General features: G+C 34.2%; 1 protein-coding gene across 5 annotated transcripts in view; it reads right to left on the bottom strand.

Moving 5' to 3' along the window:
- The window catches only part of DYNC2H1 (dynein cytoplasmic 2 heavy chain 1), a 145,108-nt gene that overhangs the window by 62,658 nt on the left and 68,725 nt on the right, over positions 1-13,725 (bottom strand). For all 5 annotated transcript variants that reach the window (XM_088159415.1, XM_088159414.1, XM_088159416.1 and 2 more), the window contains exons 69-76: positions 12,830-12,973; positions 11,141-11,230; positions 10,422-10,487; positions 8,277-8,327; positions 6,207-6,284; positions 4,902-5,033; positions 3,471-3,543; positions 689-849 (exon numbers count right to left, since the gene is read on the bottom strand). In XM_088159415.1, coding sequence (XP_088015541.1) covers positions 689-849; positions 3,471-3,543; positions 4,902-5,033; positions 6,207-6,284; positions 8,277-8,327; positions 10,422-10,487; positions 11,141-11,230; positions 12,830-12,973 — 795 coding nt within the window. The remainder of the gene's footprint in view (positions 1-688; positions 850-3,470; positions 3,544-4,901; positions 5,034-6,206; positions 6,285-8,276; positions 8,328-10,421; positions 10,488-11,140; positions 11,231-12,829; positions 12,974-13,725) is intronic.

Here is a 13,725-nt window from a genome sequence, read left to right as displayed (position 1 = left end):
GTTACTGTGTATTGGGAATATTAGGAAACCACTTGATTCCTATAATAATTTGAATTGGAATGGATCCTGGAAGATATCTAGTCCAATCTCCTGCTCAAAGTAGGGCCAGTTATGAAAGATCAAATCAAGAGTTAAGGGTTTTACCCAGTGAATTCTTGGGAACCTTCAAGGATGTAAAATTTCTCAAAGTATTTTACAGAATTTCACAAAATACCTAAGGTAATCATGAACACAGAACACCAAATTTATGTTTTCTGTTGAAGAAAGAAATGTGCAAATTCTATAAGCAGAGCTCTATATGAAGCCTAGTTTTTAGCGGGTTTTGTTTGTTTCAATTACTCCATATCAAAAAAGATAATGCTGCAGCATGTGTTAACAATTCTCAGCCTCTTTTTTTCTTTTCCATACATCCATACATCTTCTCATTTTTTCCTTTTCCACACTGGAGTAATGTCTCTTGTTTGGATTCTGCTTCTGTGAGCATGACTAATTGTGTATCTCTCCTCCAGCCCATTTTGCCAATGGAATGAGAAGTTAGTGTCAAGACAGGTGGGAAGAACAAAATGCCACAGGCACAAAACTATGATTTTACTTACCAACTTCCTTGGAAAATTAAGAAAAACAAATATTAGTACAGCAAAATTTTACATATTGTGGTTTTTAATCACTACACTTATCTACGACTGACCTGATGGTAGCACTCAGTATTTCTTTCAACATTGGCAAGTTCCTGTAATTCTTGAGAAGGATCAGCACCAGGAGAAATTATTATCAAGATAGGCTCAATTTCCAGAGTCTCTTTGTACAGACGTTTCATATTCAGAGGTGATGGAGATAATTCTTTTATTTCTGTAATTAGAATTAGAATTATTATGGAAATAAAGTAACTACATATGATGGGGTGCTTCATTATCCACTTTAGAGTACATCTGACTGTCAAGAGTTCTGTTTAGCTGGCACCATAAAGCTGGTTTTGAAATGAAGAAAAAATCCTTACAAGATGTACACAGGTATAAGGTACCCCATATTGAGAAGAAAAGTATTTCTGGATTTCCAGCTTGACAAACTGCAGTCTTTATTTAGAGTGTAGTCTTGAGGAAAACATACAAAAAGAGAGGAGTGGAACGAGAAGCTATGCTATTTGCTAAAACTAATTGCAGTGTCTATGTCCACATGCAGAACTTCTCACTGCCCTGAGAGTCTTAATTATTCGACTTACACGGTTCTTGGTACTATGATTACTTACATCTATTATTTGTTTCAATATACAACTTAAATGTCTAGAATGTTGACCTAGTATAAGAAAGGTATTTATACATGAGCCCAAAGGTACATGTATAAGTGTATCATAAATTAAATAGTGTTAACCATGTATTTTCATGCATGTTTAGAACAGCATTTAACCAGTGAAGCATTGGATGCAATAGGAAATCACAACATACAGTAAGACAGAAGAGCCCAAATCAGTAACATCTATGCCACAACAACTAAAAGATGCATTTCCTCGAAGATGGCATCTGTTTTCAGAATTGAGCTATTGATTGTATGTTGCACATAGAACAAACAATGTTATATAATTTGTACTACGGAATCATGCAACAGTTTGTATTGGGACCTCAAAGATCATCTTGTTCCAACACCCTGCCATGGGCAGGGACACTTTCCACTAGACCAGGTTGCTCAGAGCCCTATCTATCCTGGCCTTGAACATTTCCAGAGATGGGGCATCCACAATTTCTCTGGGCAATCTGTTCCAGTGCCTCACTAGCTCCCAGGAAAAAATTTCATCCTAATATCTAATCTAAATCTACTCCCCTTCAGTTTGAAGTTGTTCCCCCTTATCCTGTTACTACATGCTCTTGTAAAAAGTCCACCTCCAGTTATCTTGTGGGCCCCTTTAAGTACTGAAAAGCTGTTAACATGATGCATTTCTCTATGGCATATAAAATAAAAAAATAAGCATGCTTCAGGTGATAAAAAATACATTCATAGAAAATTCTTATGAATCTTATCTTCAAAAGAAATTATTTGTCATCCATAAATTTCAAAATATAGGTAAAAGGTGAGAAAAGAAAAAAAATGTCTGGATAAAACAGAATTGAACGACTTTCTTGTAGGATATTGCAGCTCTTTTGGAATTCATTTTTTCTCACAGGAAAGCAGCCAAATGAGATTGGAAACTTAATGGCTTCCCTTAGAACTATGTGAAACAGCTTAAGTTGTTTCAGGACAAGGACACTGGAAAAGACATGGTGGAAAAAAAACTATTCATACAAGCATAACATCTTTCATTAGTTAAAAAGTGCTAGTCAGGGTTTCGCCAATCTCACTGATATGCATGAAAAATCTGTGTATGATTTACTGGTGTTGAAAATCCAAATGGAGTCAATGGTATTCTGCCTTCTTTGGTGAGGCTGTAGCTCAATTCACCAAAAACATTCCCTTATGCAATACTCCTCCAAGGAACTGATCCCAACACAAGTAATTTATGTAACACATTAAGATTTGGAAGACAGTAAGCTAGCAAATAAATTCACTCTGCATTCAGGTCTCTGCTGGTTTTTGAGCCACACACACTGCAGATCACTCTTGTCATTTGAGTTCAACAGATAGGGACATTGTCAGCATGGGCCATGTCACCATGACCAAAGTACCCTCTCTACCTGTTAATAACGTTTGATAGAGAAGCTATACCTTAATGCTGAAAATACCAGTCTGAGTGGCAGACACGGAGCCAAATTTGAGCAACAAATAATGTCCACAGCATAAGGCAATAATACAAAATGACTTTTAAAGCTTACAATGTCCACCCCAATGAGATACTCAAAACTGCTAAAAACTGAAGGAAGGTTTTTGAGTGCTGTACTGTAATATTAAGATTATTTGGCATATACATTTCAAACTTTGGATATAATAGACTTGAGAGAGGAAACTGACTGACTAGAAGAAATAGACAGCCATAGCATTGAACCACTCTAAATCATGTGTATTTTTAAAGAGACAGTAAAAAGTATTACAGACCAAGAGTTAGACAAAAATGACTGATATTAATTAAATAATCTTTTGAGACTCAATTTATAAAATCTCAAACCTAACAGTCTTTAAATTATAAATGACCTAAAATAATATTTATGGAAAATCTGAGTCTTAATGAGAGTGCTGCAGTGTAAAACTTGGAGAAAACCAGTTATCTTCCTTTCTTAATTACTCCAGTGTTCAAGAATTAATTAAAAGAATCTGAAAAATCTTTTAATTTTATTTTCAATCACTGTGCAGAATAAATCAAACCATTTTAAAAGCACTTTGAAGAATATCTTACAAAAACAAAATCAGCAAACCTATTCTGAGTGTATTTTCACATGCTAAAACTTATGGATTCTGTAAGAAGCATAAAAATAAAAGAGAAACATAGGACAAAAAAAAGCTATTTAATTGTTGTGCAGAAGTACCCTGGTGAAAAATTAACTTACCTAGGGTTTTACATGCAAAAAGAGCCATGGCACTCTGTAGTCTGTCTGGTCTGACAGCCTGGACCACAAGTACCTTAAAATAAAATATATTTGGGGAGATAAAAGTATATAGTGACAATTTAAAATGCAAGACTCTTCTAAGACGGATGAATTCTTTAAATTTATCTTCAGAATGAAGTTATTTTTGCTGAGTATACAGCGCTATCTGATCATTCCTTTCCAAGATAATCGACTGTAATTGTTCTTTTTTAAGTAGTTTGTTCTATCAATAGTATAAGAAGATAGATCTATACCTAATGTCTACTCGTTAGCTACAAACTTTTCTACAATGTTTTAGAAGGAAAGTAGCTATGTGGGTAGCTAGAACGACAGAAAACATACTTAGCTTTACACTAGTATCTAAATTCTTTGCACATATATAGGCAGCAATATCCTACTTGGAACAGTAATATTTCTGCTTTATGAGTGGCACATCAATCTAACAATGTAGTTTCAATATATTTCATAAACAAAACATTCTTAATACTTTCTGTAGAAGAAACAAGATGCATTGATCATTCCAGATTTACTTTCCTATAAATGCAGGCATTTTCAGACAACACACTGCACACATAAAAAGTGCTCTTCAGTATTTCATTGAATCAAATATGACCCAGACAAACTCCTTTCCAAAATGGTTTGTTCCTAAACTCCATGCACGCTATTTCAGAAATTTTCCTACTCCACAAAAAACTCCAAATAGTCAGTAGCTAAGAGCCAAACAACATGAAACTACATTGTCTAATACCCCATCCTTTCTCTGGATGTTTTCATGCAAAGTCTCTGGATGTTTTCATGATTTTTCAAAAGAAAAATCACAGCATCATTTGAAAGTAAATAACAAAGTCTTTTTTTCATAAACACAAAAGGCGTTGTATTTTTCTCTTCCAGGGAAAAGGACCCTCAGGCCTGAGGAAGGGACCTGCCTGTCCCATATTCTTGATAAGTTCTTTATCACCAGGTTTTCAGAAACCATTTTTCATTACTTGTATTCTAAAGAAGCAGAGGCTGCTACTGCATTTTGTGTAAGATGTCTGACTTTTTACATTCAGTGATGAAGAAGCTCAACAAGCTGACACATCCAGCAGTAACAAAGCAACCAAGAAAAAATTTTAATACCTGTTCATAAAATTAATTGTCTGTATATTTCTAAAGAACTTGTTACCTTAGAGGGTAGACTCAGTTGCAGCTAATATATCAACACTAAAAAGACTCAGATAATAGAGAAATAATATGCACTAAAGTAAAAAAATATATATAATTCTTAGATTTAAAAAACTAGTTAAATAAGACAGTGTAGATACTCTCACTGCTTATAATTCAACCAGGCCTGGATGTAAAATTTACTTTCACTGCTGAACTCATAATTAAGATTATGAATGGAAAGATTACCTGCTGAAACAAAGAAATTCTTTTTGCAACAGGAGATGGAAATTCTTGTTCACATATGGAGCTCTGAGAAAAAGTGCGCCACAGACTTTCGTCTTCAAAGCAAAGTGTCTGATAGAGACCTGGGAGAGAAACCTACAAAACAAATAGTGTAGACTAAACTGTAAAGAAGAACAGCCATTTGGACATTGTATATTTTAATTTATTTCCAAATATCACTGTGACCACTACCGTGCAAATCACAAAATTCAATTTCATCCATGGAGTTAGAGAAGAAAAGAGTGCATTTTAAAATCAACACTTGTTTACCTATTCCCTGGGAAGACTAAATCTATAATTGCACTATAATTTTGGTTTTAAACCTTAAGGTTCTTTGATTTTAAACTTTTGGCTTTACATTTAAGTCCTTTCCTCTAATGATGATCTGTTATCTGCTATCAGTAATGGTTTGCTATCAGTGCATGCTACTGATTCACTCAGTTACTCAATTTCTGTTTGTTTGTTTAAACCTCTATTATTCTTGCCACACCATTATTATGATTGCTTCTGTTTCCTGGCTGAAGATTAATTATATCATGAGCTCTGGGTTTAGCAAAAAAAAAAAGTCCTTGCCAAAGATCAGTCAAGGATTCTTTTTCTTGCTGCTGAGCTCCATGCAGGAAGAGAAGAGGATAAGACAGAATTTCAGGACTAGTATTTTCCTTTAGGTTCCCTTTAGTGTCAGAGGACTTCAACACTGACCGTGGTAGGAGGAACCACTACAAGAAAGATTTTTTTATTTTAGTTCAATCTGAGCAATCACAAACTCAGAAACAGCTATAAAAATGTACAGAGAAATCTGATGAAGAGAATATTAATTTCTGAATTAACAGTTTATGGCTTCTAAATACAATATGAAGTGATTTCTTAGAATCGTTACATAAGTGAAATCTACAACCAAATATTGTTTGCAATTTTTCTTCCATCTTCCTGTCTATAAAAATTGTAGAACTTGGATAGATTTACAGTATTTTCTAATCTCAGTAAGATGACAGGTTCACTCACATGAATTGAAATTCATTATTAGATGGGGTAGAAATGTTCATTAAAAATGCTCAGAAAAATGAGATTAAAATAAAAACAAAAAAACTTTTGGTTTTTTTAGGTGACTATATATTAAGCCATGGCTTCTGGAAAATAGAACAAGCAGCTTACAACAACAAAATCTTTTGATCTGACGAATACATATTTGAGTATTCAGGTCCAAATTTCTATCTGCCAAAGCCAAAGCTCTTTAAATTTAAATTCAACAGACCACCTGATGTATACCTTCAAAGATGCTACAGCCCAGACTCGGTCCTGTTCTATCCAAGAGGGAATCTGGTCACGAGCACTTCTTTGTGAATCCTTATGGAAGCAAGTTACATCACATATGTAAGTTACACAAATTTTTATGAAACACTATATTCAGTAATAAGGTTGTAAAACCCATGATTTTTAATAAAAACATTCACGACAGCAATCTTTCTGTGGTTTTTTGCTAAGTTCATAAATGGCATAACAAAAAAGCTACAAAATATTTAAATATGAGACATACTGTTCACATTAACACTTGCTTAGCTAGTTGAGCCTGAACATGCTTTACCATTTGAGAATCCTTATGACACGCTCAATTCTAAGTAATTTTTTACTAAAAACAAGTGACACAAATGACTGGCTATCTGCATAGGCACTCTGAGAAACAAACTTCAAAAAACAACTCCATTGCAGGTATTTGCAATCATGAAGGTGGTTCTTCATACAAAGGGCAAAACACCACTTCTGAACATCTCTGGACTGGTAATTTGGCCACAGTTCTTGTTTTCTGCTCTTTAGATGTTTGGCGTGGAGGAAATTCTAAGGATGAAATTCTAAGGATGAACAACATTGCTTAAGCTTCAGTGGAATTTCTGTATTCTGTATCATCTGTTATTAAAAGATCTTACAGAACACAATAACCAGTCTGACGAGCCTCTGCATGGAAATGTATTTGGATCTCTCAAGGAATGGGCGACTTCAAGAGTAATTTTAAATGCTCAGCAGAGAAAAATAGAAGCTTTCTTATGAAAGAGTATCTCATCCATAAGTTACAAAGTCTGAGAAAGAACAAAACCAGGAAATTTGGAAGCGATTGTAGGAATAAATTTGACATGGGTCTGCAGCATACATTCCATTTGGGCTGAAGGACACACATTCACAATCTTCCCAAAATCTATGGTTTGTGTGTTAGGTGGGATAGAGGTAAGACTGGTACTAAATTCCACGGTACAATCAGATCCCACATTCCTTGAAAATGGCCCACAGCAAGATATACTTGACAATCACTCACTTCACAGATACTTAATTGAATTACAATGACTCCAGAGATGAAGGGGGACTTCCGAAGTCACACTGAAATGCAAAGCCTGTAGTTGAGCCATCTAATGGCTAGAGAAACTGGATTTCATGGATCATTTTACCAACCAGCTACCTGAGAAAACGTATCTTAAATGACTTGCCACTTCTACCTGCATGCATGGGAACACAGTTACTCTCATGAATATTCTAAAATCAAGGTATTTGTATGGGTCATTGTCTTGTACCACTCAATGTAAAAGATACCCTGATAGATATTTAAACAAGGCTATAGGTTAAAAGCAATCACGAATGATGAAAAATGCAGATGAGCCTGAAAGAGGAAAGAACAGAAAAGCAAAACAGAAGGCAGTCTGAGTTAATGATTCCTGCTTGTGCTCATGCTTCCTAAAGACACCTTTCACACCTCAGCTATTTTTCTCTACCCTTTTCTACTGGAATGTTATATTAATAGTGTACAGATTCAATTAAAACAGAAAGACACTTAGGAAACTACAGCATGCTTAGTCGGGCATGCAAAGAAAGCTTCACAAGCTTGCTCTGTTACCTAGGAAAACATATAAATACATTACCAGATGTAGAATCCTTGATAATGAGGAAAAAAGCAACTCAGAGCTAGCAAAGTGTGTGGACAATTTCATTAATCAATACCAAAAGTACAACTCATACATGACTCTAGGAGAAGGAGTAATTCAGAAATACTGATTTTAGTTACAGAAGAGGTCTGAAAACCTCCTCAAACATGCAATTTCAAAACCAGAAACAACAGAACAGAAAAATAAAAATACACAACAAAGTCAAAAAGTTATTCAAATTAGAAAACTACCTGCCATGTTCAAAATTTTTGTAAATAAATTTCTATCTTTATATTACTATGTGAGAAATTATTCTTTTCTTTAATGTATGAATACAATTATTAAACAACATAGTAAGAATACAACTTTAACTTTTCAGGACTAAAGTAAATGTTCTTTTTTTCAAAATATGAAAATAAATGTAGCTTACTGATTTTCTGATGGTGTCTCCAATGATCACACCTGTAAAAGTTTCCCATTCCTGGAGGAAATAAATTAACAAGTCAGGTAAGTCCAAGACACCTTTAAGAATAAGGATTAATATGTAGTAGCATGTAGGCAGAGCAGGAAGATAAACAAATTAAATCCTAGATTCTGAAAGAGTTCGAAGACATTTTTTAAATGCTGGGTGATGCTACCAGAATGTAATTCCTTTTGCAGAATCCCAGCTAAGTGGCTGCAGTGCTTTATAAGAAAAAGAAGCAAAGGGGAAGTTCTATACTTTCTCAGTACCCACAGTTCCTACCCCGACTGCCCATCTATAGATGATCAGGGAGCAACAAACGGGGCTGGCAAGGACACACATCCTGCCTGGTGGGGCATCAGCAGCCTACACACAACAGGTAACTATAGAAAGTATGATTGAATTTATGTATGATTAAAACTTTTAGACTTCATATATATATATCCAGGAAGACAATTTTAAATTGTTTTAAAACAGATTAGACAAGTATTTAAAACCATTAGAAATTACATAATCCTGTATTTGGAGGTGGCAAGAAATAGACCAAAAATTCTTCATAAGTAATGAAATTTTGCATTATTAATATCTATATTCTATGATAAAGATTTTTTTTTATTAAAGACAATAGTAACATTAGAAATTTAAAAGTCAATTGACTAAGAGTAATACTGCTGATACAAACTGATACTGATACAAACTGATGCTGATACAAAGCATAGTTTTTTGCACCCATCAGTCTCACTGAGTCTTGAAACAACTCCCTCTTTCAGTTGCAAATTGATGCTCATCTCCCAGTTACAAGAAAATACTTGTGCACACAAAAATGGAGTATTTTTTGGTCTGTGCAATATTGTTATAAAGAAAAGAAGAAGTACAATATACAGAGAATATAAAATTACCTCAGAAAAATCTATACATATTGATTCAGAAAGAGAATGTCCCTACTAAGAACCAAGGCATTTTATAGCATATTGTTGAAGTTATACTATAAATTTCATATCACTAAGCAAAAAATATTTAAGTGCAGAAGGTTAAATTCTTTTGGAACAGGGACTTAAAATACAAGATTCTCTAGCAGCATATTAAGCAACTCCTAGTCTCATCACATTAAAAGCTTTAGAAGAAATAATTTTTAAATAACCACTTCAGCTTCATTTTCTTCACTAAATATTTTGTACAAGCACTCTTCTCTTAACAATTTAATTAAAATAATTTCTACCTTTCATAGAACTAAAAAAATTACTGGTATTAGTTCCCTGTTTTATCTCTTGAATATTCAGATACTGTAGAAATATGCATTATACATAACCTAGATTAAGCTGTCTAAGAGCTCTAATAGCTGATGGAAATGCATGCTAAACAATAAAAACCAACACACATAGGGCTGCACTTTACAAACATTTAAGAAGCTAGGATTGAATTTAGTCAATAAACTGCATGTTGCTGCCTTTATGACTTTAGAAACTCAAAAAAGATAAAGAAAGGTATTTTCAGAAGCTCAAATAAAATAAAAAATATGAAATAGGGAACTTTGTGTAATGAAAAGCACACAGGATATACTTCTGCTAACAAGAAGAGTTATTTTTACAAGGCCAGATAATTGCTGGAAGACTGGGATTTCACTTTGTCAATCCATATGTCTACAATGAAAATACTCCTTCATTGGAAGGTTGCAACTAACTTTTTTGAACTTTGTACCTTAAGCTCACGTCTTTAATATAATCAAGTTCCATTACTTCCTTCAGATGTATTACCTGATTTTTACCTTTACTTCTATAACAGACTCTCCTCTACTGAACTGACACCTATCATTTGATTTCCCTTCTGGTCTCCAGCTTCTAGTACAGAAAGCCATAGTTTTGTCTCTCCATTCCATGGAGATACTTTAGATAATTAAATGTGTCTTGACTCAGGATAATCAGCCACATTAAAGCAATTGTATTAAGCAATTATGCACACTGTTTCACTGCAGGCAGACTTTAGAGGATTAATCTGACTACACTACAGACAACTACGATTAAGTCCTACACTTACTGACAAAAAACTTTTTATCTACTTATTTACTCTTCATATTGAGTAAAATACTTGGGGATTTTCTTCTTTAGCACTTACATTCTCTTGAAAAAGCTCAGGGTGCATTCCTCGTACAAAATGTAGAGCAAACATTAGCTGATCAGCCTGAAATAAAAGCAGTACAAATGTATTAATATACTCAGGAAAAGTCATATTTCTGGTTCTTTTTCAATAAAAAACATTTCTTTAAAAACCATCCAACTCCATAGAAATGACTTGGTGACATTTATCCCAATGCAAAATTGCTACAGAGCTTTGCAAGTTAGAGACAAAAACTAATTCAAAGTGGGCAGTAGAGGGCAAAGAGGCCCCTACTAGGAATTAGCAAGTTTTGCAAGGCATCGAAGTTCATTTTACTGATAAACATGGACATCATATGACATTGAGAACAAACCACACCATTTAACTTTTTCATCTTCTCAGACAAGGTCTGTGAGCAAATCCATATCACAACTGCATATTAGGATGCTCCCTGCATCCAAAATTTGAACGAGAATTGTTTGGAAGAATGCTAAGTGGCCCAGACCAAACCTGCTTTGACAAATTAAAGAGGAAAGATGGGCCAGTTGGAGTGCTCAGGTAAATTTCTTGGCACCATTTTATTTAGCAGCATTCATAAACCCTATGTACACATAAATAATAACCACAGACAGACAAAATCATTCCTCTCAATTCTAACATGCCTCAAAGGATCGGCTGCTAAAAGAATACTTTCAAACCAGTGCACTGTATTAAAGCCAGAAAAAATACAATCTTACCTTAAACAAACAACGACAAACGTATTCATACACTGTATGTTTCAACGAGCCAATAAGCAACTTGATTCTTTCCTCAGTATTACCTGAATCCTAAAAAAGAAATTTCAGATTTCAAAAATTCCTGTGGAAGTAAAAAACTTTTCATGTACTTTGAAAATTTCAGCAAAATGACACAAATAATCTGACAATAATTTATGTGACATTAGTTTTAAAAACATATTAAATTCATCTGCAACTATCAATAATTAAATTCATGCTGAAGTATTAAGAAATAAATACTTTGGCATTGAACATTTTGACTACAAACAAGATACAACTTTGTGTATAAGGTGAAATATGTTGAGAATGACAATAAATTTTCTTCTCCTAACAATAATATCATTGATATCTCATAGTTTTCACTTGATCTAAAAGATTGCTTATTCATTGAATTACTATATTTAATACTACTAAACAAGTATGTTCATCTTAAGTGTAGTTATTAAACTTCTGGTCAAATTTGGCCCAACTGAAATGAACACTATAGAAAATAGTAAGTGTACACTGTCCTTCAAAGCTCATTGAAAGACTAATTCTAACAGAAAAAAAATTGAAAAATAGGACAGAAGAAGAAAGGGACTGGGTAGGGAGTGTTTTACAGGTAGTATGAGTTCCTTTCTACCATGCCAGAATTTGAAGAGATAAGTTCAAGAAGGTCAATTAGGCAATTGATTTGGCTTCAAGAATTCGACAGAGGAGAAGGAAAAAAGAAAGTAAGCAACAAAGGCAAAACCAGAGGCTGAGCTTTAAATAGGTAACATTATAGGCAGAAAGAGGAAAAAATTATGAGAGAGTGTGAGAGTGAGAACAAGAAGTTAAAACATCATGTTGTGAAAAAGAAGTAATAGGAACTTCAAAGAGGGCCAGTTCACAGCCAGAAATGTGCTCCTAGTAATGACTGGAGCTGAAGGAGAGTTGTAATCACAGATGCCAGAATAAAGAGAAATCCAAAGGAAACATGATGAAAGGCTGGTGAATGACTTTCTAGGTAGAAACAAAGAGAACTGCAAAGAATTTTCGAGATGCTTAATAAAAAGAAATTCACTATTAGTCAGTGTAGGTATTTCGATCTAAAGAGTGAGGTGACACAGGATAAATACATTCTTTGCTTCAATAAGAATATACTGGCCTAAGAATACAGAAGAAGAAAAAGGACATTTTAAACAGGACAGGCTGCAGGTATCCTTACAAACTGCAAAAAAATAGACAAAGTTATGACTTCCCTTCGAGTAAATTATCTGTGTAGAAATATAAGCATTTTCTTATTCTACCTCTTGTTGATAAAATTAGCTTTGTTAGCATTTTAGATCATTAATTTATTTAAGTAAGTTGCCTTCAGTAAAGTTATAATCAGCCTTTGTTTTCCTAATTCACTGCAGACACAGAACAAGCCTGCAATCACAGTTACTTTGCTTTCAGATGGAAGAGAAACTCTGTGATTTATATACAACATAAGGTAATTTAGAAGTCCATGTGCCTGTATTCTGAACATCTAAAGCACAACAGGTCAGCATCACTACTTATTATACACTTCATCATCAGTTATTCAAAGCTTTTTTTAAAAAATGTCCGGAGTAACTAATAAATGCTAAAGATCAAAGCAGATGGATTCTTCTGCAGCATTAGCAGCTTCAGGAGAAAAGCAAATACCTGCTCGCTTTGCAGAGCCCTTTGGAACAGCCGCAGGAACGCCGCCAAACTGAAGCGGTACATATTGTTAATTTTGGACAAGTCAGAGATAATGAAGTACATTTTGCTAGCACTCTCAGCCAAAGGGAGATAGGCATCCCTCTCCTGTGGAGAAAAACAACACACACATAAAAAACCCAGGTGCATTACTGCCACCTACTGATTATTGCATAAACATTTACTCATCCCACCGAGAAAACATTCCTATGACTCCCACTGCTCTAGAAAACCAAATCCCTCCCAAGCCTTCAAATTGAGGGATCAGCACTGCAGACTTCAACACTGCATTGAGATTTCAAAATTGGAAGAAAACATTTTTACCAAAAAATCCTTTAAATTATGAAGAACATGTTGGAAATTAATCCCCAGGGCGCTAAGGTCTTTTCCCACCACAGAACACATCCCAAAATCCAATTGGAAATTTTAAACTAATCAAATAGAACACAGAAGAAAACTCTGCAATCTGTCACAAAAAGAGAATGTCAGATGAATAGCATCACCAGTGACCTAAACTTTTCCAATAGCAAGGGGCATATTAAGCAAAAACATCCATATGAACTGTAATGTTTGCAATAGCGGATGGCAAAAATATAGTGAAAACCCATGACTTGCCAAAATTCCTTTAATTCAAACTGGCAGACTTTAAATTGTGTAACTATTCAGTTACAAAATAAACCATTTTAATTACTGAAAATACTGCATGTACTTGTATATCCCAAATATCATTTACTCAAAAAGAACTAATTTAATATGTTACTCATCTTATAACCCCGTGGATGTATGTAACTTCCCTAGATAAAAGATTAATATTTTTAGCAGGAGAAAAACAATACTTTAAAGATTAAAATATTCTTCTA

Source organism: Sturnus vulgaris, chromosome 2, assembly GCF_052056855.1.
Source record: "Sturnus vulgaris isolate bStuVul1 chromosome 2, bStuVul1.hap1, whole genome shotgun sequence".
Lineage (NCBI taxonomy): Eukaryota > Metazoa > Chordata > Aves > Passeriformes > Sturnidae > Sturnus > Sturnus vulgaris.
This window is presented reverse-complemented; position numbering and strand designations above follow the sequence as displayed.